At 53.7% G+C, this 24,705-nt stretch overlaps 9 protein-coding genes across 9 annotated transcripts; 4 read left to right on the top strand and 5 right to left on the bottom strand.

The window, feature by feature from the left end:
• Window positions 1-1,003: 1,003 nt before the first annotated feature.
• C8A04DRAFT_39275 (uncharacterized protein) lies at window positions 1,004-2,159 on the bottom strand (the record flags this gene model as incomplete). The annotated part of the gene is made up of 4 exons (XM_062784530.1): window positions 1,004-1,046; window positions 1,114-1,244; window positions 1,350-1,960; window positions 2,018-2,159. 4 exons carry the CDS (start codon window positions 2,157-2,159, stop codon window positions 1,004-1,006), a joined length of 927 nt encoding a protein of 308 aa, XP_062634619.1.
• Window positions 2,160-2,531: 372 nt separating this feature from the next.
• Window positions 2,532-2,996, bottom strand: C8A04DRAFT_31225 (uncharacterized protein; the record flags this gene model as incomplete). The annotated part of the gene is made up of 1 exon (XM_062781679.1): window positions 2,532-2,996. The coding sequence occupies one exon, from the start codon at window positions 2,994-2,996 to the stop codon at window positions 2,532-2,534; it is 465 nt and encodes a 154-aa protein (XP_062634618.1).
• Window positions 2,997-4,450: 1,454 nt separating this feature from the next.
• On the bottom strand, window positions 4,451-6,065 carry C8A04DRAFT_31224 (beta-lactamase/transpeptidase-like protein; the record flags this gene model as incomplete). Its single annotated transcript, XM_062781678.1, has 3 exons — window positions 4,451-5,521; window positions 5,597-5,986; window positions 6,054-6,065. 3 exons carry the CDS (start codon window positions 6,063-6,065, stop codon window positions 4,451-4,453), a joined length of 1,473 nt encoding a protein of 490 aa, XP_062634617.1.
• Window positions 6,066-6,135: 70 nt separating this feature from the next.
• C8A04DRAFT_39273 (uncharacterized protein) lies at window positions 6,136-9,954 on the top strand (the record flags this gene model as incomplete). The annotated part of the gene is made up of 15 exons (XM_062784529.1): window positions 6,136-6,183; window positions 6,247-6,315; window positions 6,490-6,604; window positions 6,695-6,810; window positions 6,861-6,922; window positions 6,969-7,257; window positions 7,393-7,677; window positions 7,708-7,920; window positions 7,970-8,115; window positions 8,213-8,276; window positions 8,312-8,505; window positions 8,611-9,117; window positions 9,177-9,356; window positions 9,419-9,592; window positions 9,939-9,954. 15 exons carry the CDS (start codon window positions 6,136-6,138, stop codon window positions 9,952-9,954), a joined length of 2,478 nt encoding a protein of 825 aa, XP_062634616.1.
• Window positions 9,955-10,769: 815 nt separating this feature from the next.
• On the top strand, window positions 10,770-11,883 carry C8A04DRAFT_31221 (BAR domain-containing protein; the record flags this gene model as incomplete). Its single annotated transcript, XM_062781677.1, has 6 exons — window positions 10,770-10,782; window positions 10,840-10,890; window positions 10,965-11,010; window positions 11,074-11,147; window positions 11,215-11,421; window positions 11,489-11,883. 6 exons carry the CDS (start codon window positions 10,770-10,772, stop codon window positions 11,881-11,883), a joined length of 786 nt encoding a protein of 261 aa, XP_062634615.1.
• A 2,613-nt stretch (window positions 11,884-14,496) lies between these two features.
• C8A04DRAFT_39271 (uncharacterized protein) lies at window positions 14,497-15,929 on the top strand (the record flags this gene model as incomplete). Its single annotated transcript, XM_062784528.1, has 2 exons — window positions 14,497-14,623; window positions 14,707-15,929. 2 exons carry the CDS (start codon window positions 14,497-14,499, stop codon window positions 15,927-15,929), a joined length of 1,350 nt encoding a protein of 449 aa, XP_062634614.1.
• An 805-nt stretch (window positions 15,930-16,734) lies between these two features.
• C8A04DRAFT_39270 (cyclin-like protein) lies at window positions 16,735-18,367 on the top strand (the record flags this gene model as incomplete). Its single annotated transcript, XM_062784527.1, has 4 exons — window positions 16,735-17,243; window positions 17,337-17,490; window positions 17,560-17,931; window positions 18,017-18,367. 4 exons carry the CDS (start codon window positions 16,735-16,737, stop codon window positions 18,365-18,367), a joined length of 1,386 nt encoding a protein of 461 aa, XP_062634613.1.
• A 1,073-nt stretch (window positions 18,368-19,440) lies between these two features.
• C8A04DRAFT_31218 (uncharacterized protein) lies at window positions 19,441-20,277 on the bottom strand (the record flags this gene model as incomplete). Its single annotated transcript, XM_062781676.1, has 1 exon — window positions 19,441-20,277. One exon carries the CDS (start codon window positions 20,275-20,277, stop codon window positions 19,441-19,443), a length of 837 nt encoding a protein of 278 aa, XP_062634612.1.
• A 99-nt stretch (window positions 20,278-20,376) lies between these two features.
• C8A04DRAFT_14263 (uncharacterized protein) lies at window positions 20,377-23,025 on the bottom strand (the record flags this gene model as incomplete). The annotated part of the gene is made up of 4 exons (XM_062778027.1): window positions 20,377-21,215; window positions 21,284-21,370; window positions 21,457-22,809; window positions 22,872-23,025. 4 exons carry the CDS (start codon window positions 23,023-23,025, stop codon window positions 20,377-20,379), a joined length of 2,433 nt encoding a protein of 810 aa, XP_062634611.1.
• Between the last annotated feature and the right edge of the window lie 1,680 nt (window positions 23,026-24,705).

Here is a 24,705-nt window from a genome sequence, read left to right as displayed (position 1 = left end):
CCTGGCGCAAGGTGCTGAATTTTAAATTGTCTAGTGTGAAATGAAGGGATTAATGAATGGGTTTGTTCGGAAACAAGAGAAGTCTAAAAGAAGTAAAGTCAGGATTCTTATAAATACAATCCGACACCCTCCTACCGTGAGTCACCGGCTCCTTATAATCCGTCCTCACTGGACGGTTCTCTTGAAGTCTCTTTTTCCTCAAGACAATGCGGGAAAAGTCTTGAGATGGATGACCAAGCCCGGCGACAGGGGTGCATAGGACCCGCTTTAATACCCACTTCTGTGACTAAGCTGGGCATGCGCCACAAAGCAACTGCACCACTGATTTCTGGCTACCTCTATCAACACCCGGTTCTGGGGCCGGACAACCAGTCTCATCTTCGGCAACTTTTAACTTCTCTTTACCGCCCAAGCAGGGGAAAAGTAACTGGGGATGTTTAGTTGGTCGAGTAAATAATGCTTCCGGATTAGCGCACCGATGGGGCATGCCCGAAACGTCCAGCCAGCCTATATGCCTTGATGATTCGATGATTGGTAGGTACCTACCTAGGTAATTACCCGAATGCAGTAGTGAGCTGCAGTACTCTTATGGGATATCGAATCTCAGGTAAGACTAGGACCGGAATTGGGAATGACGAAAGTTGAAGAAGGACAGAAATTCTTTGTTTCATCCCAGGAGACTGAACACAGTTGAGGCCAGTGTGGACTCTAGGAAACCTATACAGTTCTCGACTACTGTCACCAAAATCATTGTGTATTCAGAATATCCTTAATGATTAAGCTCTGTCTATAAGTTTCTCATAATCCACGGGCATCCTGGACAGAGCGGCAAGTACCTTTTCCAAAGCCCTTTGCACCTCCGAACTTCCAACCCCAGCAGCATGGCTTGTATCTTGTATACCCTCCCCGAACGCAGTCCCCATCACAGTGCCTTCTTCACCCCCATTTGATACGACGGGACCTGAGGAAGCCTCCTCGCTCAACCCACCAGTAAACTTGTCGATCAGCGTGAGCACCTCGCTGAGTCGGTTTGCTGAGCTGGCCACCTTCAAGATCCACTCTAGACCATCGACAACTAGCCCTGCGAATACCTTTTCACCCCCTCGCTCGTGCTGTAGAAGTACTGCTGCTGTTGCTATCGACACCTCGAGTAGCCATGAATCCCCCTCCCAAACGAGAACCATGGTGAGCCAGGCTTGTGGGTGTGTGCTTAAGGAAAGCCGCCTTTGGACACCTGAGAGGGCCTCCACCAGAAAGTCGAGGACATTATTCTTTCCCAGTCTAGCCGCGTGTTGCACTGAGAGGAGGGCGGTAATGGCAGTTGTGCGAGATTCTATCCACCCCCACACAGTTGTTGAGAGGTTGATCTTCTGAAGAACATACTCCACCATCGCAGCGAATTGCGCAACAAGAGGATGGGTTACTGCGTTTTCACATCCTTGAACTAATGCGTCCACTGCTATTCTGGCTGCCAGCTTGTTATCCATCTCCATCACGCGCAAGAGTCCCTCGGCTAAGGCAAGGAAGTAATAATTCGCCTCCTGGATCTCACCTCGATCAAGGAGGTCAATGAAATCGCCGATGACTAGGTCAATCGCAGCCTGCAAGAACTTTTTGTCCACTGATGTTTCAAGGAACCACTCTCCTAGGCCAGTCCAAGCCCGGCACATTGACTTCACGCGTTCATGATTGCCGCGCTTGAACTCGTTAACCAAGACTTTGAGCGGCAGCCGACCGGATAACACGAGTTGGCGTTCTGGCATCATTTTGATGTAAGCCTTCACGAACACAGGTCCGATGCTTCCAAAATTGCCGTAAAACGCCCGATTCAAGAAAGTGTTAACGAATACAGCCGGTATCGGATTAAGCTGTTGAGCTCGCATTGGAGAAGCTCGGAGGCTGCCGTCGCTCTTCTGTTGGTCCAAAGCCGCGAAAAAGCCAGGGGAGTTATCGGCCGAAACTAGATTATAGTTAATATCCAATCTAGTCGCCACGATTTTGACTGTTTCCGTCTTACCTGCAGCAAAGGCTGTATTACTGCCTTCTATATAGTGTTCAGGGTTCCAAAGGATTTCCGGCCGGAGTGGAAGCTCAATGCCCGATATGTTCGACACCTCGCTGAGGCTCGCTGTCGAGATGCTTGTCGGTGTAGTGGACATTGTTCGTCTGGTGGACGTAGTTGAAAAGCTGCCTAAGGAACTCGTGGACATGTTCCATAGCCGGTCATACTTGTATACCTTTGACTTGCGAAGGAGTCTCTCGAATGGTCGCTGAGTGGCCACCGGGACCGAACGACTAGAGATAGCAGGCCCCCTTGTCCTGACCGAGACAGCGTCATCAGGTGGGCCTGCAATACCTTGTTGCGCCATGATCGCTCGGAGTTGTGTAGATATGATGCGGTTTGACTCGACAATATCCACCACGAGAGAACAAAGTCGCTTCATGCAATCCACGGCTTCCACCTGGTTAGTGCTACGACCGTTAGTAATACTTCATCGCTATGGTATAAAATCACCGTTCAGAAAAGTAACCTACCACTGGATGATATTCAGCATCAGGCTTAAGCTTGTTTTGTGTCGATGCAAGTCGTCCATCAACTTCTCAATATCGTCTTCTTTCCTCGTCCACAACATCCGTTCCCAGACGATTCTCGGTTTGGACCCTGAGACGCCAGACTCCATCCCTACGAGGTCATCCATGTGCTTTTCCAACTCCGAAAACACCAAAACACAGCCAGTTAAGGTCGTCACGAGCTGATCAAGCTGAACCAGGTCCAGACTTGGGTTATTGGGTCGTTCGGCATCAGATTGCCAGGCAATCAACCTCTGGACTTCTCCGAGAATGCGGTTCACAGCAACGACTTCGGCGACCACTCGTTGCAGGGACTTAGGGGTATGCGATATGGCGGAGGCAAATGTATTGAGGCCGAAGATGACCTTGCTGGAAATCGCAAGTAGGCCGGCTACTGAAGCGGCAATGGAGAGTGGATCGGCCATAATGAAGGGTAGTCAGGAGAAATCAGAGGGTCGGGCATTAGTAAAGACTGAAGTGACTGAACGCGAGTGAGGTGGTTCAGTGATACAAAGGGCCTTCAAGCCATCTTAGGGAGGTGCCTTGCATTAAGTGTCTAGATATTCTGGCAGGCCTCCCGGTTGAAGCTGAACACTGCCACTCATGCCGTCGGTGAAAATTGGGGGCTTCAGGCTGGGTGGCAAAGATTGGGCACAAAAGATCAACCCGCAGCTGTGTTGCGCCAGAGTTCTATGCACCCTCTGGCCAATGAACAAAACATACCTAACCAGAAAAGGAAAGAATGACGCTATTCACGCAGAAGGGGGAAGGAAACGAAACCGAGAAAATATGGTGAATAAAGGAGATTGGGTGTATAAAGATAAATGTTGTGAACACCGTTCCTTTGAGCTTTGTGGATGGTTTATTGTTCCGTTCTCGCAGGCAATTCTCCGTGGAAACACTGCAAATTCAGGCGACTTTTACACCGCTTCGAGTTCACGCTTTTTTGTTCCCGGAATGCGACGTTGGTTTCCGTTACTGGTAGGACTGGTCGTGTTGTGCCCCGAATCCGAACTGCCGCCAGCTGATAAAACCATTTGCTTTCCGTTGCACTGTTTGTCGTCATTTTGTCTCAGTTTGGTCCTCAACGTCAGGGTGGCCATCCTACAGATAAGCCTTACACCGAGGATGCGTATGGATAACAAAGACTTGTTTTATCAAGTTGCAAATGAGTGCGCATATCAGTCGCGTACAAGATCCTCCTGACTTCGAGTTACTGCCCTTACCTCCTACCACCGTCAAACTCATCGGAGTACTCATTTTCTGCTCTTTCCCCCTCAGAATCCCACAGCGTGGACTAACAGGTATCGGACCCGGGTCCGGTGAAACTTGCTACAACTGGTTCGCAGGAAGTATACTAGGGATACTTACGGGTTGCCCGATGTTGGACTTCCTTACCTATTGCAATATCGTGCGCAAATGAGTTTGTTGACCGTCCCAATGGTTTAATAAAAAGTTTTCTAATTCGTGAAAGAGGGGGCAAGAGGGCGGTGTCAAGAGACATAGGCACGACTGGCATATTACCAAGAGGGAACAGGGTCACCTATATAACCCTTGGGTAGACTTTCGTTTCGCACGAACAGTAGGAGGATCGGCAACGAGATATCGTGTGTGCCAACACCGCGATTGCGGGATGCCGAGATGGAAGAAATGATCAACATCTACCATGCTATAGTAACGTGTCGAAGGGGCCGTAAGGTGAGGAGCCCTGCAGCTGGAACCCCGCGACGAACCCGACTCAAGCAGCAGAGGCGTGCTAAACTTCCCTCTTCTTGAAAATGGCGGGGTCACTCCCACCTTCCCATGTCCAGGCGACACTAGTAACTCGGCTGTTCACCTCCTCCCGGTGAAAGTGCAAGACGCCCACCATGTAATAATCTCAGTCCAGCCAACCACCCCTGAGCCAGTCATCCCGATTCGTGGGCTGGTAACTGTACATATTCTCGTTGTAATGTTCCAAGGCTTGCGTGATCTCCTCCCTGCCATTAAAAGCGACTTCCCAGCCCCCGCCCTGCCGGGGCCGTACGTCGAGGACAATCCCAAATCCTTCGTTCTTGCCGATGTAGTCTTCCAGAGGGTGCTCCAGATGCGAAACATTGCGGTGCTCCCTCCAGTCCACCATGATGCGCTCCCAATCAGCACGGCAAGCCTCGACTTCGCGGCGGACTAGAGGCATAATTTCGACGCGGCCCTTCAGGTCGAAAAGCTCCTGCATTATCAACGCCGCGGTGAAGTCGCTGGGATCCCCAAGGTTCAACCCACTGCTCAGGACCACGATGGCGCTCATCGTATCGGGAAAGACGTTGATAGACCCGACGCCGCAGAATCCCGTCCCAGTAATCTTGCACAGAGTCCGCTGCGGCGAATCTCTTCCCAGTATGTGACTGTTGATTTGTTCCTGTGGCAGGTCACCTTCGAAGGGGAGAGATTTGTTCCAAGATCCCCAGTGAATCATGGATGAAGGCATGATGCACTTCGGCCACGACAAGTGGTAGTTACATGGATTTTGTATGTCGTCCTGGCTCGGTCGGGGCCAGTAGTAACCGTCCAGAATAAAATCGACTTCCTTCAACGGATTGATGACCCCCGAGAGAGCGGCCAGCTGATTGGAGGGGTCGCCTCGGTACGCATCCATCGTAGCTGCACACCAGATGAGCAGGTCGTTGACCGAGCTTCGAATGCCAAACATGGCTAGGATGGGTGTGTTAAGCTCATCCGTCCATTCGTGCTCCGGCTGCTTGCACCATGACCCGTCAGAGAGGCGAACGTAGGAGCGTGCTAGGTTGCTGTTGGAGGCGAGCTGTGACTTGTACACGGCAGTGTCGTTCATCCCGAGCGGCTTCAGAATCTCCTCGGATACGAAGTCAGCATATCGCCTGCCGCTGAGGCGCTCGATGACGAGTGCCAGGGGACCGTACGAAACGCTGCTGTATTCCCAGGCAGCATTGAACTAAGACCCAAATGTTTGGTCCCCAGTCGGCGTATCGTTGAGCAGGCTGATGAAATCTCTCTCCGGCAAGAGAACCCTACCCTCAGGGCCGAGGATGGTGACGATTGGATTGGTCAGGCCGCCAGAGTGTCGCAGGAAGTCGTTAAAGGTCGCCTCGGTCGCCACCCTGGAGTCGCCCTTTGCTTTGAACTCGGCGAGATAAGGTCCAACGGCATCAGTCCACTTGCGCTTCCCTTGGTCGACCAAGATACCAACCGCCGCGGCAACGAATGACTTGCAGATGGAACAGAGCGTGTAGAGTGTATGCGAATCCGGTTCCTCCTGGTCAACATCTCGAGAGCCCGTGCTACCCGTGAAGAGCACCTCGTCTTGATGGAGAACCCCAATGCTGATCGACCCGACGCCGCACTTGTCCCGGATTTCCTCGGTGGCGGGCCATTGGCTCTGGATGCGTTCGAAAGGGCTCTAAGACCATACGACCCTCATTAGCACGCCATTTTCTCAGTGTTGTCAGTCAATTTAGGAATCTTACAAAAGAAGCCATGCTCGTTTACCGCACCTTCCGATGATAAGGTGCTGACACGCTGCTGTGAGTGGATGGTTTGCTGCGTCAAATGGGCAAACTGCGTGCCACGTCCTGGGAATTCCGGTTGGTCAACACAGTGAACACACTACAGTAACTACACCGTGTTCAACGCGTGCTGGCGTGGCTTCAATCATGCAAGGACTGCGTCAAAATATTTCTACACGCAGCACCCGAGTCGCTGGTAGTCCGGTGGGGCTCGCTCATTCTGGTACCTACCTACCTACCTACCTACCTACCTACCTACCTACCTTAGATAGGTAGGCACTTAGTTCGCCAGCGTGGTTATTGCCTTTCACTCCGATTCGCCGACGCATTCCTTCCGCCATGGCACATCACTTACCGAAGCTACCGGGGAATACAAGTTATTGTAACGGCCCTTAAGGAATTGCAGCATCACGGGCCACGTTTCCAGCGTTATACAGCTCGACTCACTGGCGATTCGTACAACCAACCGAGGATTGCTCTCATCACGTATCAAGCTGAGCTCCTCGGCTGTTGTCACGATGACATCGGCTCTGTACCACAAGATCTCAAGAATGAGTACTAAGGTGCCTACTAACAGCGAAGCATCTGGTAAAACACCGAAGCTATGCCTCTAATTATGGGGAACGTCTTCATCTCGACCTGCGGCCCTTTCACGGAAAGGATCAAGACTCACATCCCAAATCTGAAGGATCTGAGCCCTTGGGTTAACCCTGAAGCCGTCCTTGCCTCGGATGAGCGCTGGGATAGACGATACGACATCCTCAACAGTGGAGTTGGGGTGATTTACAGCACCTGAGGCCACGACAGCTTTTGCAGCTGCCTACAACAATGTTACTAACTAACTACTACTAACTCCTTCCATAATCTCCCCTTAAGACACGGGCACTTTTGTCATGGCAGGGAGACAGAACTCGGCCAACTCAAGAAATGCCTTCTCCCTACGGTTGGACTGGAAAATCTTCGGACCGCTTGGGTCTATGGAATGCGAGGAGTTGGGAAGACCAATTTGGCTTTGGAGTACGCCTACAACATCGGCCACTACGACATTATCCTTTGGGTCGTTGCGGAGGGTTCTCTGAAACTGCAACAATCATTTGCAGCCATTGCCCGCGGGATGTGCCGCGCGGATGACTCAATCCAGCGCCCTGCCCAACTCCGGGAGCTAGTGAAGCGGCAGACCTTCAACTCGAGTAATAAAGGCATGCCTTCTTTCTAATTCACTCACCGAGGAACCGAAAGTGAACCTAGACTAACAGGAGTGTGTCTAGGGTCCACGGGGGAGTACCGGCACCGAACGAAGTGGCTAATGATCTGTGACAACGTCGAGGACCCGATGCTTCTCCAGGATTACTGGCCTCCAGCGTCGAGCGGTTCCATAATCCTGACGACAATCAGCCAAAACGTGGCTCACCGGTTCACTAGCGTGCAAGACACTGTCGTGATGGTGCCTTTCTCAGGGGCCCGGGCGAGTGGAACCGAACTCCTGCCGAAGGTTGCCGCCGCTGACAGGTCAATTGCGGACAATATAAAGGCATCACATCTGATTGCAGATGCCGTAGGTCACCTCCCGCTAGCCTTGGATCTGGTAGGCAACTATGTGCGAGGTTTGGGCAAGTCTCTCGCCTCGTTCCGGCGAGACGATCCTTGCGTTGAAACAAGCTTCCTCTACGACCCCAATCTTGCACGGTGGACTCCAGCCCATTTCGAAGAATCTATCAGTCGAATTTGGGCGCGTCATCTTTCCCCCCACAGCGCAAATGCGGATGCCAACCTTGACAGTACATCGCGCCGCTTGATCAACTTTGTGGCGTTCCTCGACAAGGACGGGGTCCCATTAAGCCTTTTCTAAGGCACAACACCAGAAGCCATGTAATCAGCTAATTCCTTTCATCGTTCCAGACGCGCGTGCTGATGTTTTCTCGGGGTTGTTTGAAGGACCTGATCTCCCGACTGAGGTCGTGGATCTCAGCGATCTCATAGACAGCCCCTTCATCCAGGTCCTCATAAATGAAAAATTAGCGCGGTCTTCACTTCCACAATGGTGGAGGATCTCGTCACTGCTACTAGTACAATTAACACTTATCTAGCTTAAACGTAGCCATTATGAATCTTTGAGGCAGAGCGTTGCTAAAACGCAACGGCACGACCAAGCAAATCAGCTGTCATCGCCTCGTCCGCCACGCTGTCCTTAAATCATGAGTAGAATCGTAAGGTTTAAGACATTCCACCGTATTGTCTTCGTCCTCAATGCCTGCTCCTCGACTCAAGAAGACGGCAGGCCCCTCCATAACAAGTGGACTTCCTGCGAAAAGCCTGCTAGCCAAGTTTCGGCACTCTTGCACTCTTATTTTCTGTTCAAAGATGACATTGGGCATCCGATCCTACTTTGTGAGGTTGCAGCTTTTTGTGCTTGGTGAGCATTTCCGACGCCCCTATCATCTAATATGACGAAACTACGTAACCTGAAATTTCGGTAATTAAACGGTTGTTCTGAAGACGCTGACGACTTCGGCATCAGGTACGTTTTGCAGCTAGGCCAATACAGTACTGCGCAAAAGATGGCTTGCCAGTCTATGAATATTTGTGACGTCGCGCTCAGCCAAGGATCGCGCGTGGGGTATAGCGGCTGGTTTGTACGCGATATAACGAGCCACGTCTACAACGTGTTGGCAACAATAGAGCGAGAGCAGCCTGCCCACGGTTCCGGGGTGGCCATGTCGGAGAAGGTGCCCGACATTCGGCTTAGCAACAGATGTATCTCGAACCCCGACGACGAAATGTGGATTGCCGCTGGACAAGGGAACCTAGCCGTGTCGCTGATGGCTTCCGGGCGCGTGGAGGAATTCGAGATTTTTGTTCGGTTGAGACAGAGGTTAGACATGAAAGCCAACGAAGATGTTTACCTGCGAAACACCGGCCTCTGTCTCTTCCTGCTGGGGAGATTCCAAGAGGCATTGCCCGCCTGTCGCGAGGCCCTGAATGCCGCAAGGCGGAAGCGAGGCGAGTTCAGCGAGCAGGTACCTACGTAAGTCTCGCAGAGCCTTCATGCTCCAGGTCGTGTGAGGATCTCCTGACCAATCTTAGCTGCTATTTCGACCTCGGCAACATCTACATCCGCGTGAAGAATAAGCCTGCGGCGCTGGACGCGTTACAGGAGTGTCTTGGGCGCCGAAAGACACCTATACCATTGCATCAGTTCACAACCTTTACTCAGCACAAGATCGGCGATGCGGCTGCCACGGAAGGAGACTACAGAGAGTCCATGTCAGAATCACCAATTCAACTTCGTTCCTTGCTCGTCCTACTAACTACTATACCTCAAGTAGTCCTTTCTACGAGCAAGCACTTGACATCTTGTCTCGCCGCGAGTGCCACCCTGGATCTCTGTGCCGCACGGCGTTCTCCCTGGCAAAGGCATGCAAGCGCAACGAAAACCTGGCACTGTACGAAAAGTACCTTATGTTCAACGCGGTAACGCAGCAAGGTTGCGGATCGAAGATGTTAGTACTCAGGAGTTGGGCGTTGTTCCCGAAGAATACAGCATCTTTGCTCCAGTAGGTTTAAGATGAAGGAGCCCTCCAGGCCAGCGTTCGGGATCTAATTATCTACATAGCTTAAATCGAGGCAATCTTTAGGGGCATGGGGTCTGGTTCACCCTCGACCCAGAAGCCCGCCTCGAGGATAGGACCGACTTCTCTACTCTATGAAAATATTCACCTGCTATCAGGAATATGATTGATTTTGAGCCATTTGGGGCACAATTGGGCACCTGTGGATCACCTTATCCCACTCCGTTCAGGCATCAGTTCCCGGCCACTCAAACTGGCAATTAACCGTTAATTACAGGCATCCCAAGGTTTAGAAGCTGTAGTCTGGGTGGGATGGCGAATGAAATTTGTTCTGAACAACACTAAAAAGTCTAGATTAATGAACGACACGGTTCTTATGAAGAGAATCCGACACCCACCTACCGATAATCATCGGCTCCTTCCAGACCGGCCTAACTGTGGTTATGTTGAAGTGGTTTTTTTTTTGGTTTTTTTTTTTTAAAAAAAAAAAACAAGACGACGTTAAAATAATTAGTTGCAACAATTTCGAGATTGGTGATCTCGCTGTGGCCAAAAAATGCGGCAGGCCAAGTTCTTGCATAAGATACTTTTTTACAAAATGAAAACAAGACCAACAAAAATGGGTCAGGAGGGTGGAGGGAGACGAAAAGAAAATAAACCCAACAAGTGAAAAAAGATGAATAAGAGTAACTAAGATCTGTTAAGATTTGATCAGATGTTACTGTTTTAGTCTGCCGCTTTTTTTGGCCACAGCGAGGTGATCAAGCAGGGTTCATGGGGCCCCACTTTAACACCCACTTTCGTGGCTTGTGTTCACTGACGTCGTTGGTGCCCAGGCCTGAACCGCGGGGCTCGGCACCTAGAATTCAACAGCACCGCCACAAGCAACTTCGTCACTGATTTCTGGTTCCTCCCAAGCAGGTCACCCGGCCAGGCGCCACAAGGATCCATGCTTCTCGCGATCATTTTCCCCTGATTACACTTTCAACGCCAACCACATTATTCACAACAAATTATTCCGCGCGTCCCGTCTCTACACCTCCCAATTCGTGGAGTTCGATATCACTATTCTAGCCGCTCGACAGCGCCAGGCCGCGATTCCGCAATCATGTCTTGGGCGGGTGCGTAGCCCCGCGATAGCTTCACATGCCGGGCTCCACGGCTGACTTGTACACCAGGCTTCAAGAAGAATGTCAACCGTGCGACGACGCAGGTTATGATGAAAACTGGTTCGTGAAACTCTTCTGCTACCCTTACGATACCCTGAATCAGGGGGATGCCTTGCTGACGAGGAGTGGAACAGGCCATGTCGAGAAAACGAACGACCGCGATTATGAAGTCGAGGAGAGGTAGGGCTACAACGACTGCGTGATACAGAGGGATTGGGAACAACGGGCTGAAACTTTTGATAGGCGATTCCGCACAATGGAGGCCGCGTCGTTGCGGTTACAAAAGGAGGCAAAAGGATACTTGGACTCGTTACGAGGTATGCCCCTTTGGCCAACAACAACAAAACGGGATGCGAGGAGGGTCAGACTGACAGAAGATTAAAGCGATGACGGCATCACAAATGCGAATTGCCGAGACGATCGATGCATTTTACGGAGACTCGGGCGCTAAGGACGGCGTGAGCAGGAGTTACAAGCAGGCAGTGGAGGACCTCGATGCTGAGACGATCAAAGCACTTGACGGGCCATACCGGACAACAGTGCTGGAACCCATCTCCCGTTTCTGCGCCTACTTTCCCGACGTAAACGAATGTACGTTTTGACCCAGAGGCAGGATCAGCCACGCTCATCACTAACACATGCCGCCCTTGCTACCTAGGCATCAAAAAGCGCGGGCACAAACTCCTGGACTACGACGCGCTCCGAGCGAAAGTGAAGAAACTCGTCGAGAAGCCAGACAAGGACGTGACGAAGCTGCCACGGGCCGAGAAGGAGATGGACATGGCGAAAGCTGCCTACGAGCAGCTCAACGAGCAGCTCTCCACCGAACTGCCCCAGCTCATCGACCTGCGCGTGCCATACCTCGACCCATCCTTTGAGGCACTTGTCAAAATCCAGCTGCGTTTCTGTGCCGAGGCGTACAGTCGCATGGCGCAGGTACAACAATACCTCGATGCCGACACGCGCGAGCAATACGCACAGGGCCAGTTGGATACGAGAGTCGAGCAGGTGTTGCAGGAGATTCGGGAGTTGAGTATCAGCGGGACGGTATAATTTGTTCCGCGGGATCAATGGGGACAGAAGAAGGTGGGCAATACCTACGGTGGAGGAAAAATAAGCGACGTCCAGGCTTTTCTTTTGGCGTATGGGAAACTGGGTTGGTGTTGTATTGGTTACTTGATATACAGGGTATTACGGCCAATACCAAAGTGGTGAATGGTGAACCGACATCCCTTGTTCAGGGCGATTTTAATGAGGTTCTATGTGTATGGAACCTCGTGCTGTTTTCTTGTGATACGAACCGCCTTGAAACTTCGCCATGTTCTAGAATCCTGCTTGACGAATGAAGTGTACATCATGACGGATGGGGCTCAGATCAGAACAATTTGTCAACTCCCGGATGATCCGTTGTTTTAAACCCACCGTGGAGACTGGGTAGCACGCGGGATCCGCGCGATATGAAATGGGAGGGGTCGTTTGATGCGAAAAACAGTGTGAGAGTGTCCAAAGACAATTGTCGTCGGAATATGGGGTTGAATGCCGAGCGTCTCTCACAGTGTCTTGCCGCCCACATTTGAGTGCAAAAAGAAGGGATATTCTCACGACTAGCTGTGGCATCTTCGCCCAAATTCCTTTTCATCATAGGCACTCATGAACACAGACATAAAGCACACTTGAGCGCCAAAACCATCACCAATCCAGTTTCGCAAATCTTGAATTAGATCCGCGATTCGCTCGGGGTTAACGAGGGGCCCTGGCAATGGCCTCCTGGCTCTGCTTCCGATCGTCGATCCAACGAGTGGATGCTTCGACGTCGATGCTGAAACGCCTTGGGGCATTGGACGACTGGCTCAGAACCAAAGCGCAAGTAATGGTGCCGCAGGAATTGGGGCCAAGAACAGATGTGGGGAGGGTGAGTCGAGAACGCCAGCGACCCGGGGGAGCCCTGGTCAGACCGTTTCGGATGCGCTGGAGCGGCGGCCATGATTGGCGGCCGGGTCTCCTGAGCATCTGGCGGCTCGCGGGCTTTCGCAGCTCCTCCCGTGTTGAACCCGGACATCGCCAGAGACCATCCGTGTTGTCTCGTGCTGGATGTCTGAGGTGTGAGTTGTCCTTCTTTCAGCCCCCTTTCCCCAGCTGGAGATGCCGGGTGGGTGGTTGGTGATCGACAATGATGGGCGGAATGCAGCAATTTCGACAAACTTCAGGCTATCAACAAGCATGACCCGGCCCGACTACTTCCCGTTCAGAGGTGGCGGGGTATTGGAGTAAAGAAGTACCTTGGAGAGCTCGGTCTGCGAGGGCGGTAAGAAAAAACGGTTAGAAAGCATAACAACCAATTGGTGATGGGAGAGGACGACTGCGGTCCACCGCCTCGACGAGAGCAAGCGGCAAACGCTCGGTCGTAGATTGTTAGAATGTCGGCGTCTCGCCGACTCCTTGTGCACGACTCACTCAGTCCATTGAAATGCAATTCAAGGAATTCCCAAGCTTCGAATCGAGCATCGACAGGGAGAATGTCACACAAGAACGGGAAGTCTTCTGCTGCGCCCCAAAATTGGTTCGCTATGATCGGCCCCGAGAAGTTGGGTGTCCCTGCATTGGCCCCAGGAACCCGCAATCCGATGCAACCCCCAGTCAAGATATCCGAGGGAGGAGGAACTAAGAACTCAGGAGGTCTGAAAATGGGCCGTTATCGACCATACGATCTGTGGACCGAGTGTGGACGACGTCTTCCTCAACGGATTCTAGACGCGCGTCAAGTGGAGAAAACTAGTTCATGTGTTCTTTGTCGTGTTGCGACGAGGAGGGGTGGAATGTTCAACGTGTGTGAGCGGGTATTGGAGACGTTCGTGTTTGTCCTAACGTTAATGATCGGGGAAACCCAAGGACGGCAGTGGAAACTAGAATAATTCCCGCCCATCAAACTGAATCATGTGCTCTGGATCGCCCCTGCCGTTTCCTATTCTTTTCCGCCATTTGATGCATGTAACCCGCGTGAAAGCGCCTTCCCAACCTTCCCGCTACCGTGGAATAATTACAATTTATGGCGAATGGCTTGCTTGCCCGTTCTTGGCGGCCAGGAACGAAGCACGCGAGCCGCATTGTCGAGGCCCTGCAGCGACTCGATTAGCGCTGCAACATCAACTGGCCGTGGAGCGCCCGCCCCCAACGGCCCCGGGCCCACAAGCAGCGAACAACCTTGATACCCTGACCAGGGTCCCTTTCAACCGTTTGACGACGGGATGGGAGTTTCGCAAGTAGAGACGCCCAGATCCCATCACTTATTGCCACTCCCCATCGGCTACACATTCGTTATTTAATTGTTAAGCTTGGTCTCCTACAAGACGGCCGCCCCATCTCTCGTTTTTTACGATTCTTGTCCGACACCTCTTGCGGGCGCACAAAAAAAAGGACAACAAACCCCTGGTCCATTGGGAAACGTCACTCGTTGCAGGCATCATCTGGCCACGGCCAAGCACAACAACAAAATCAAGGGGCTGGAGAACCATCTGTGCGCTGGCCATTCGTTCACCGCACTGATAAACAAAAGGAGAAAGAAGCCTTCTCTCGTTCGACATACCTGACTTCTTTCGTTCTCATTCGGCCGATACCCTTCGTTTACACACAATACAACCACATCGACGCCGGCGATACCTAGCAACCATGAATATTAGCAAAAAGTTCGACCGCGCCTTCCAATGGGCAGGCGAAAAGATGGGCGGAGAGGCCAAGACGAGCATGACAGACGACTTCAAGATGCTCGAGACCGAGATGGCACTCCGTTTCGAGGGTAGGTTGCCCGAGCCCTGCTACCAGCCCTACCCACGCTGTTATACCTGACAAGAAACCTCGCTCACATTGCCACATGAATAGGCATGGACCGGCTGCAGAGGTCGATGAACCACTATGTCAAGTGGATGGGCCGGCGGGTCGAATCTTCAGAAGACAAGGAGAAGAGCCTCCCGGTGGGATACCTGGGACGCTCCATGGTCGGCCACGGCGAGGAGTTCCAGGCGGATTCCGAATTTGGCAACTGCTTGATCACGCTGGGCCGTGCCAATGAGCGGGTGTCGGCGATTCAAGATGCCTTTGTCCACGAGGCGACCAACACATGGCTTGAGTCGCTGGAAAGGTCCTTGGCCATGATGAAGGAGTACCAAAATGCCCGCAAGAAGCTGGAGAACCGCCGCCTCAACTACGACGCAAGCATCTCCAAGGTCCAAAAGTCCAAGCGCGACGACTTCCGCCTCGAAGAAGACCTCCGCTCGGCGAAAGCCAAGTATGAAGAGTCGTCTGAGGACGTGTTGCGCCGCATGCAAGACATTCAAGATGCGGAGGCCGACAGCGCCCGCGATCTGACCCAGTTCCTGGACGCCGAGCTCGAGTACCATGAGCGGTGCGCGGAAGAGCTCCGCCGCGTCCGCCAGACATGGCCCGGTACGCCGTCGTCGCGAAGCTACAGCCCCGTGGAACGCCGCCCGACCGTCCGCACCCGCTCCAACACCGCCCACAGCCTCGGTCTTTCCCGTATCAACACCCACGAGAGCGACGTTGCAAATGCCGCAGCACCCCCTGTCCGCATGCCGATCCGTACCTCCAGCACTCGGATGTCTCCCTACTCCCACCAGGCTGACGGCCCCATTCCTACCCGCCCGTCCATTAGCAGAACCAACACCACGGGCGCCAGCTTCCAAGGCGGGGCCACACTTGCGCGTGAGCGCGGTACTAGCGTCAGCAGCGGCACCGGTACCCCAACACCCATGACCAGCACCAACATCAGCTCTCTCCGGGGCCAACTTCGGCCCGTGAGCCGGGCGCCACCTCCGCGGGATAGCGGTGTCAACGTGTTTGCGGATAACGATTTCTCTGATGACAGCGCCAGTGCCAGCGATACTGGGAGCCCAGGGCGAAGCATGGCCAGCTCGACGACCAGTTTGAGCCGGACGTCGAGCCACACCAACTACGCTCCGAGTAGCGGTAATGGGTTTGGACTGGGCGGGTTCGGGTCGGTCAAGAAGGCGCCTCCGCCGCCGCCACCGAGCAGGTCGAAGAAGCCCGCCCCGCCGGTGCCGGCGAGAAGGGAGCTTGGATATTAATTGATGCTGCGGTTAGTTTGATGATGAAACAATTCGTGATGATCATTTTACCATTGGGTTCTCAGGAATGGGTACATCGGTCTGGATAGGATTGGATGGTCGGGTTCATGACGGCGTCTGCGGTTGTTTTAGTCTTATTTCTTTGTGCACGTTGTTGGAACGCGGGTTTGGGTGGTCGGAAGGCCGTTGCGCGACGTGGACTGGTTCTGCGCGGTTGTTGGGGATATTAGAGATTATTTTCATTTGTTTCGGGCAATGACGCGGTACACATGGATGAATATTGCCGGTGGATGGGTTTGGGTAAATTGTAGAAATGAAGCGATTCCAAATTCTTTGTGTTAAGTCTTCCACCACAGGCATCCCAGCTGCGTGACATTGATGGTTTTGGTGAAGGGGGTACGGATAAAGCGAGGACGATCACCCTCCACTGGAGACGCGCCGTAGGATGGCCCTGACTGTGGCGTTGCCAAGCAGTGCTTAAAAGGCCCCACACCGCGACGTTTTGGTGGGGTCTAAACCTCCAAACCTCTAAATCAATAAACCGCCTTTTGCTTGTGATTCGCAACCCCAATGCCTCTCCCATTTGCACGAACCAGCTTGTCACGCGCGACATACATCGTTCTTGACACAACCGACCAAAATTTGTTCTAATCGACGGTACACTTACGGATCCTGGGCCTTTTCACCATTATTCGCGCAACCCAACAACCCATCCCGTTAAGCTTTGGGCTCGAATTCAACCTCCGACCCCAAAACTCCCACCGATTTCCCGGCCCGCGACGGCCGTGGCCGAACAGAAACAAAAATGGCGACAGAAGACGCGCGCTACCGCCAAACCTCCCAGTTCCAGCTCTGGTCCTTCTCCCCCACCCAACTCTCCGCCATGCGCGAAAACACCAACACAGCAGCCCGCACTCGCATCGCCGACCGCCTCGCCTCGCTCCCTCCCACTGCCGCCTCTGCTTCCGCCGCTGCTGCGAACCCCAATTCCGCATCCACATCCAACGCCAACACCCCCGACCCGGAAGGGGGCCTTGGGGGCAACGGGAATGGCAATGGCAGGTCATCGACGCCTGCGTTGCCGGAGTTCTTGACGGCGCCTGAAGAAGCGCAGTTGGTGACGTTTTTTACGTCGGAGCTGCTGCGCGCGGGGGACCATGCGGAGATGTCAGATGAGATTAAGGCGACGGCGGCGACGTTTTTTAGGAGGTTTTATGTGACGAATAGTGTGATGACCTATCCACCGCAGGAGATGCTGATTGTCGCGTTGTTTTTTGGGTGTAAGGCGGAGGGGTCGTTTGTGAGCATTTCTGAGTGAGTTGCTGGTGCCGTGCCTTACCTGACTGCGTCTCTTGTTTGCCTTACTTGGAATTGGGGCGAAGCTTTTCTGACGGAGACTGTGTCCAGGTTTGTCAAGACGTTTGGGAGAGACGACCCAGAAAGTGTTTTAGCTGGCGAGTTTCTCCTATGCCAGGGCCTTCGCTTCGCAATCGACGTAAAGCATCCCTTCCGCGCTCTCCGAGGCGCCCTGATGGAACTTGCAGCGCTTCCCGATATCGACGTACGCTCACCCCCCTCTTCCCACCCTCACTCGAAGGACTATCAGCTAACCTCTACGTGCCACACACAGCTCACCCGCCTAGGCGCCGCCGAAAGCCGCGCCCGCGACATCCTCCGCTTCAGCCCACTCATCACCGACGCCTACTTCCACTACACCCCAAGCCAAATCATGATGGCCGCGCTCTCGCTCGCCGACCGCGGCCTCGCCGAGCAACTCATAACCAAAACCTTCCACCACGTGGCTCCGGCCCCAGACTCCGGCGCCGACACCCCGATGGCCGGGACCGAGCACAGCAATCCGCCCGGCGCAAAAGCCTCCCATGCAGAAGACCAAGCACACATCATCGGGTTCCAAATCCGCGACAAAATCCTCGGCGCCGTCGAAGCCTGCCGCGATATGCTCGGCCGTGAACTCCCCGAGCGACGCGAACACTGGACAAATGTACCCCCCCTTTTTTCACCCCCCTTTCATCCCACCCCCACCCCGCGTAACCACACAAACTAACACCTCTGTCCCTTCATAACAGAAAGCAGTAATAAAAGCGCAAATCACCCCCCTCCGCAAAAAGCTGAACAAATGCCGCGACCCCGAACGCTGGAACCTCGTCGAGCTCCAACGCGCCCGCCGCGAACAAGCCACCCGCAAAGGCGCCAGCGGTCTCGACTCCGACGACGGCGGCGGTGGTGGCGACCTTGAGGACGACCGAACGCTGGAAGGCGACGAGGCCGTGTTTGGGGAGCCGTTGGGAGCCGGGACGGGCGGGAATAACACTAATAATAATCTTCATAATAATAATAACAAGCGGAGGAAAGTGTTGGGCGGTGGGGGGGCTGGTGGTGGGAAAGGGTTGGATGATCCGTTTGGGGGGAGTTTGTGATGTTACTTTTTAGTTAAGGTATGCTTTCTGCGTGCCATTCTCTTCGCTGTTCGGGAACTAAGCGGACGGACTGTTGAAGGGAGGGAATCGGGTTGTCGGGAGTTTGAGGGAGGTTCACAAAATGGAGGGGGTTCATATCTCGGTGCATATGGCCGGCGTTTAAGGTTTTGGGGGGATTAAAGGGGTGTCAGTCCATGGGACGTAAACCCAAGCACGACTTTGAGATGCTCGCTAGCACAGACTTTGGTCCAGTATCAGATGTTACCAGGCACGAATGTCTTGTCTTCACTTGCTTTTTAACAATTTCTCTACCTGGTACCGCTAAGTCTGTGGTTATCTCATACCGTCATGAGTATAAGGAGCGGATTTAGTTCCGAGCACACAGAGCCAAGAATCACATCAACACAAGCCACAGAATCACAGCAAAACAGCTCTGTAAAATTAAAGTAAAAGCTACACATTGATCAATACTTCAACAAGCGCTGACCAGCCATAAGCGGGTGTATACCGCAACTTCCGCTCCAGAATCCATCCCGTCTTCGCTCCCAACCGTATCAAAGCCGAGGTTTAATAGTATGCATTAAGCACCACAACCTCATCCGCTTGTCAAAGCCAGGATGCCACACCTCCGCCACTCTGCACCTGAAAAGCTCCCGAGTGGTAGTAGTACCCTCCTAATGAGGAGAGCTACGGGTAGGGTACCAGAACAGGTATTTCTCGCAAAAAATAAAAGAAAAAGAAATAACCCTTAAGAAAACAAAGGGGAACGAGGAACGATCCATGAACTGTTATGTTGCCGAATCGGACCCAGCTTATTCCTGGACTCGGAACCAGGGCCGAAAAAGGTGATAGTGTTCCTGGCTTGCAAACGCAGCGTTTGTTCCCGCCTCAAACGCTGCCAATAAACCGCTTCACCATCAAGCTTGCCCGAGAAGCATCTCGAAGCTAAAAGGGGGTGTCTTGGTGTTTTTATTTTCGGCCGGCCGCCCGTCGTCTCAGTGACCGGAGCCATCACCTTTGGGGTTTTTCATAGCCTGCAGCTGACTCTCAAACAATTCGTTGGCCCAGGCGCTCTAGTCCGAGCCGCCTTGCTCCTCCCCGGCCCCCTGATAGTTTCCATCTTGTGCTTGCCCCTGCTGGCTGAGGGATCCTAACCCCTGGCCCGCCGCGTTTGGTTGGGGAAACGACGGCATGGTGGGTAGAGTCGGCCCCGGGCCCTGGTGATGTGGTGTGAGTCCAAGATGTGGTGCGAGTCCGGCCTGGTACTGCTGCGGCGTGAGACCACCACCCTGAGGCTGCCAGCCACTGAAAGAGGGGAAAAGCGGGTGTCCAAAGTCCATAAATCCCGGGTTCTGCGGCTGTAAGCTGTTGGGCGCCGTCGTATGACAGGGGATGGATGGGGGATAAGCCCCCAAGAACTGTGCCGACGACATTGTCATTGACGAACCCTGTGGCCCGTAGGGCCAGGGGAAAGGACCCGTAGGGGGGGCAACAGGAGCCACAGCGGAACCAGAAAAGCCCGTAGGGGAACCAAAAAGACCCGTAGGAGGGCCAAAAGGTGGATTCAGCGGGCTAAGAAGCGCCGGTTGCTGGGGTGGCTGGAAAGTAGGTGGGTTTTGTTGTTGGGGGCCTTGGGGTAGGTGGAAACTGGCTGCCGTTGATGGATTAACGGGCAACTTAGACCCATCAGCCTGATGATACTTCTTTTTTGCCAAGTTCGAAAAGAGGTTCTTGTACAGGGCCTGGATTCCCATGTCAGGCTGCTTGGGAGTCCCTTGATTCTTTTCCTGGGAGGGCGGCTGGGAGGGCGGCTGGTTCTGTTGACCCTCGTTGCCTCCGTTATCTGTCCACTCCTTGCCAAGTAAAGCCACCGGCACATATGCCACCCTCGGGTACTCGTTCGGGTTCATCTCGCGTAGCACCCAAAGGCCGTTAGCGTTTCTCTGGACACACGCCCGCAGACGCCTGAGACGCCGGGCAGCCCGCTCGTCAGCCTCCGGGTCCGCCTCCTAGTCGTGGAACCCGTGTTGCTGCAGCAAGCGCTCGATCCTTGGAGCCGCCATAGCCATCTGGCCGGCCGTGACCGTCGTTGACAGCTTCTCCCATCTGCGAACGGTTGCGAGAATAGCCTTCGCCTTCAGCTGAAAATGGTGGCGGATGATGTCGCTGAAAACAGGGTCTTCCTGCCCAACGGGAAATGGGACCCCTTCAATTTTGGCCCTAGCAAATTCCAAGGACGTTACCGACGGCGCCGAGCCGGAGCCTGTATTGCTCAGGGGCAAGACACTCAGAGTTTGGGCCGCAGCAGGTTGCATCTGGCCCGGCATGGTTAAGTTGAGGTTGCTATTACCGGGCAGCCCAGGGAGTACCGCAGGGGCAAACCCGCCATGCGGTGCGGACGGTGCAGACGGCGCCGAAGGTCCCGCTTGTGCCGACATGGTGTTCGTGGCAGCAATCATTCCAGGATTGTACTGCTGGGAGTCCACAGCGCTGGCACTCAAACTACTCTGGCCGACAGCAGGGGGGAGGGGTGGCTGAGGTTCGGCGGCCTTGACCGGAGGCGGTGGAGTTGGGAGGTCCAAGTTGATCGAAGCTCCCTCGGTGTCAGCCATCACCATCATCTTTTTTCCCGTGGCTCGAGCCGTCATGCCCGGCTCCTCAGCGACCTTCGATGAGGGCCTCTTAAGGGGCTGCTTCGGCGGTGCCAGCCGGCTGACCAACCAGTACAGGATGGCGTGGCGAACGGTAAGATCCTCGATGCACCGATTGTAGGACTCGGATCGGTGAATGTCTTGCTTTAACTCATAACCGGGCTCGTTGTAGTAGGGAGCGTCGGTGAAAATCATGGCTCAATCAGTTGTTAGTCCTACGTCCCCCTTTCTAACTTGATCCAGCAGTCGAAACATAGTAACATACCTTGAATCGAAACTAGAAGCTGGAGGAGCGTCGACTGGTTCGGATCCCAGGGCTGTCCTGCCCAGGTGCCCAACAATGAGAAGCAAACTATTTATTGGATGATTAAGTCAGTAAGGATCCCCCCTGCCGGTTCGTAGTTCGTAGCTCGTAGTGTTGGGTACAGCTAGACTCACCTTTACCAGAGGCGTATAGATTTGGGTTGAACCGCGCCTCGCCGTTTCCTGTAGTTCGAAAGTGCATCGCAGGGGGGCTCTTCGGAAATTCGCTGGGGCAAAACATGTCGAACTCGAAGAGGCCATGTTCGTATGGGGAGCCGACTGGGCCGACGATTATCACCTTCATCACATCCACCCGGCTCTCGCCATGCCGAACATAAATTCCGTCAGGCAAGTCGACCATGAGAGACGAGACCTGAGCTAGCAGTTTCCTCATGCGGTTGGGCACAAACTTTGTCTTGGCTGCTTGCTCTGCCTCCTTAACGAAGGTGTGGCCGTTGAGTATGATTTCGTCGGGGACGGGCTTAACGCAATTTTCGCGATGCCATTCGGCGGATTGTGCCGTAAACTCTCTGTTGTCATTGTCGGCACGCCCCATGGCCACCCGCTGTTTCAGCATCGCGTTCAGTTCGTCGGCAATGCTGCATACTCGCTCCAAGACTGGGAGCAGTCCTCCCGCGTCCCTTCCCACGGCTTCCCCCCCAAGCCGGCGGGACCCTTCGACGAAGTTGCGAAAGGGAATCGCCAACTGTTCGATGACGCTCACCAGTGGCTGCATTGTTTCGTAGTGCGTAACCGTCGCGGTGCTTTGCTGGTCGGGTGCCCCGAGGTTGAGGTTGGGTAGCTGCTCTTCGGCTGGGAAACGGACTAACGAGTCAAGGAGAATCCCTCGGGTACTGTCGTGGCTGGCGAGGGTTTCTAGGAACCCAAGAACTGTAACGAGAGGGTTGCGGCGCGCGCTAATTTCCTCCAGCGACGAATTCCGCAACAACCTAGGAGTCTCCTCCACCAGCGGGCTTTTCGTGATCATCTCAAACACCAGCGGCTGGGGATAAGTGTCGAAGACGGTCAACTTTTTGTTGCTGGATGGCAGAACAGACACCAGCGCCTCAAAGTAGAGCAAGAGAACATCCAGGTCTGCCTCCGACGCCTGGGAGACTTCCGTCTGCTTCGACTTGCTCACCAACCCGTCTCCATAGCCTGTACCCTTAGACAGCTGCGACTCTTGCTGCCCATTTCGACGCTTCCCCTTTGCCTTAGATTGCTCTGCCTCTACGGTAGCCGCCCGCAAGGTCATTTGTCGAGTTGTACGCCTATTTTTCGGCGTGCGCTGCTTTCCTTGCTCAGGTCCGGTCAGGAGCGAAAGTAGTAAAAATATACGGCCTTGATCGCAGCACCATGCCGTCTTGAAGTTCTTGCCAGAGACCAGATCCTTGAGGATCGGTGCCCCATCGCCCTTGTAGAATTGGTCGCAAGACACGCAGGACCACCCTTTACATCTGGCACAAAACTGGAACGGGTGAAAGTATCCTGTGGCCCAAGGGTCAGTGTTTCCGTTCGCCCTGTCGTTTCAAAGTCCACATCTGGCTTACGTCTCTCTCCCAGCATTCTCTCCGTCCGTTCCATGATGCTCATAGTGTCGATTGCGAGGTGTGTTCCGCATTTGTTGCATGTTACTGAGGCTAAACGCTTCTGATAATCACTGAGACACTCCACCTGTTGGTGTTGGCTGGCGACCGCACCCATATCGTTTCGTGTCGGTGATTTCAAGTGGAAAGTCTTGGATCCTCGCCCTTTGAGCCCACCGTGAAACCGATCGTGGCCCATTCCCAGCTTTTCGAGGATGCCGACCTTCTTCCCACTAGCGTGCCTGGATTTGAGGCTTGGGTCGTTGTTGCTCGGGGCAGCTAGACTATGCGGAGTCTCCCCTGATGGATTAATGACCTTATCTCCAGCAGAGCTTGCGCCGATATGCTGTCCGAGATCTGGGTCAAAGCCGCCTAAATTCAAGATTGTCAATTTTGTGGCCACCTCAGCAACCCTTTCGACTGGGACCTTTACATCATGAAGAACGAAAAACACATGGACCACGTCGCGTACCTGTAAATTTCGATGCTGATCCACCGCCAGGCCACGAATCAGAGGGGATTCCTGTGCCTGGAAGAAAGGACGGTGTGGCGACCGCGGGTGCGCTCGAAGTTCCTGGAGTATGAGCTGTCGGTGCGTCAGGCGCCGACGCAGTCGCTCCAGAAGCTGACAACCGATTAGTTACGCTGCTTCATACCGCCCGCATATTCGAAAACCACATACCGGCGCTCGCCTTCGTCATCATGCGCGGTTGCTTGAAGTCTTGGGAACCCTGCGCCAAATCCTCCTCCTCCGAGTGGGTATTACGTCGCTTCACCATGGCTCCCAGTTTCCTGGATGTTTCCTGGAATTTACCTCGCAAGGATGGCATGGCGGGGCAGCCTTTGATTTCTCGCACCGCCAAAGAAGAAAGAAATGGAAGGAAGGGGAGGGGTTCAGCAAAGATCGCGCGAGGATCTCGATTGGAATGTCGACACGGCCAGAAGACCCGCAAGCCGGGCGTAGGTCCCCGCTACCCAGGCTCGGCGACCGAGTGTTAAGGGAGGGAGGAACTAGAAATTCAAAGGCGGAGTACGCAGTATCAGGGCACGTAGTGCGTGCAGGTATGTAGGTCGTGACACGACAGAACGATGCGCATACATGCGAATTCTAAACGTCGTTATCGATACTTGAGGGCCTCGATTCAAGGGCCCGGGAGACATGCACATGGATCTTAGGACCGTGCTTCCGTGATGGGGGTCAAAGTTGAGCAGCCAAGGTCTGCCTATGACTCGTTGATGACGGGAGATGATAGGACCTAGAAACGTAACAATACAGAAAAGCGATATGAGGGTCAACAAAAGAAGGGCGTGACAAGATGAGGAGGACGTTAAAGTAAGAAGCGGACTTCGTTCGGGCCGGCTGGTGAGCCTTCGTATGGAGATGGAAGGGGACTGATCATGGGGACCCCAATGTGAGATCCAAATCCTGTCTTTGGCCAAAAAGCGGAAGCTTGTTGTGCTTCAATGTCGTACCAAAGGCAGGCGCTCATACCAGAAGCAGCTTCCTTGGAAATCAAAACAAAAAACAGCAGAATCAAGTTACTCGCGAATCTGCACGGTCGCTGTTGCTCAAGTGGATGTTGCGGAGCTTGCCTGCAGCCGGGCTCACAGTCCGTGAGCCTAGCGAGGGGTTTGAGGGGTTGTGTACCTAGATATGTGGTGAACAAAGGTGTGGCTGATCACACCAAAATATGCTCATGTGAGTGAGTCCATGTGGTACCAGTGTGGCTGCTTTGTTGACCAGGCGGCACTCCTCCACGGTCCACCCACGTGTCGTGAGCTGCTTGGCAATGCCCAA

The sequence above is a fragment of the Dichotomopilus funicola genome (genome assembly GCF_033296635.1).
Source record: "Dichotomopilus funicola strain CBS 141.50 unplaced genomic scaffold C8A04scaffold_62, whole genome shotgun sequence".
NCBI classification, from domain to species: Eukaryota; Fungi; Ascomycota; class Sordariomycetes; order Sordariales; family Chaetomiaceae; genus Dichotomopilus; species Dichotomopilus funicola.
Note: the sequence above shows the minus strand (reverse complement) of the source record. Positions and strands in the feature narration are given on the sequence as shown.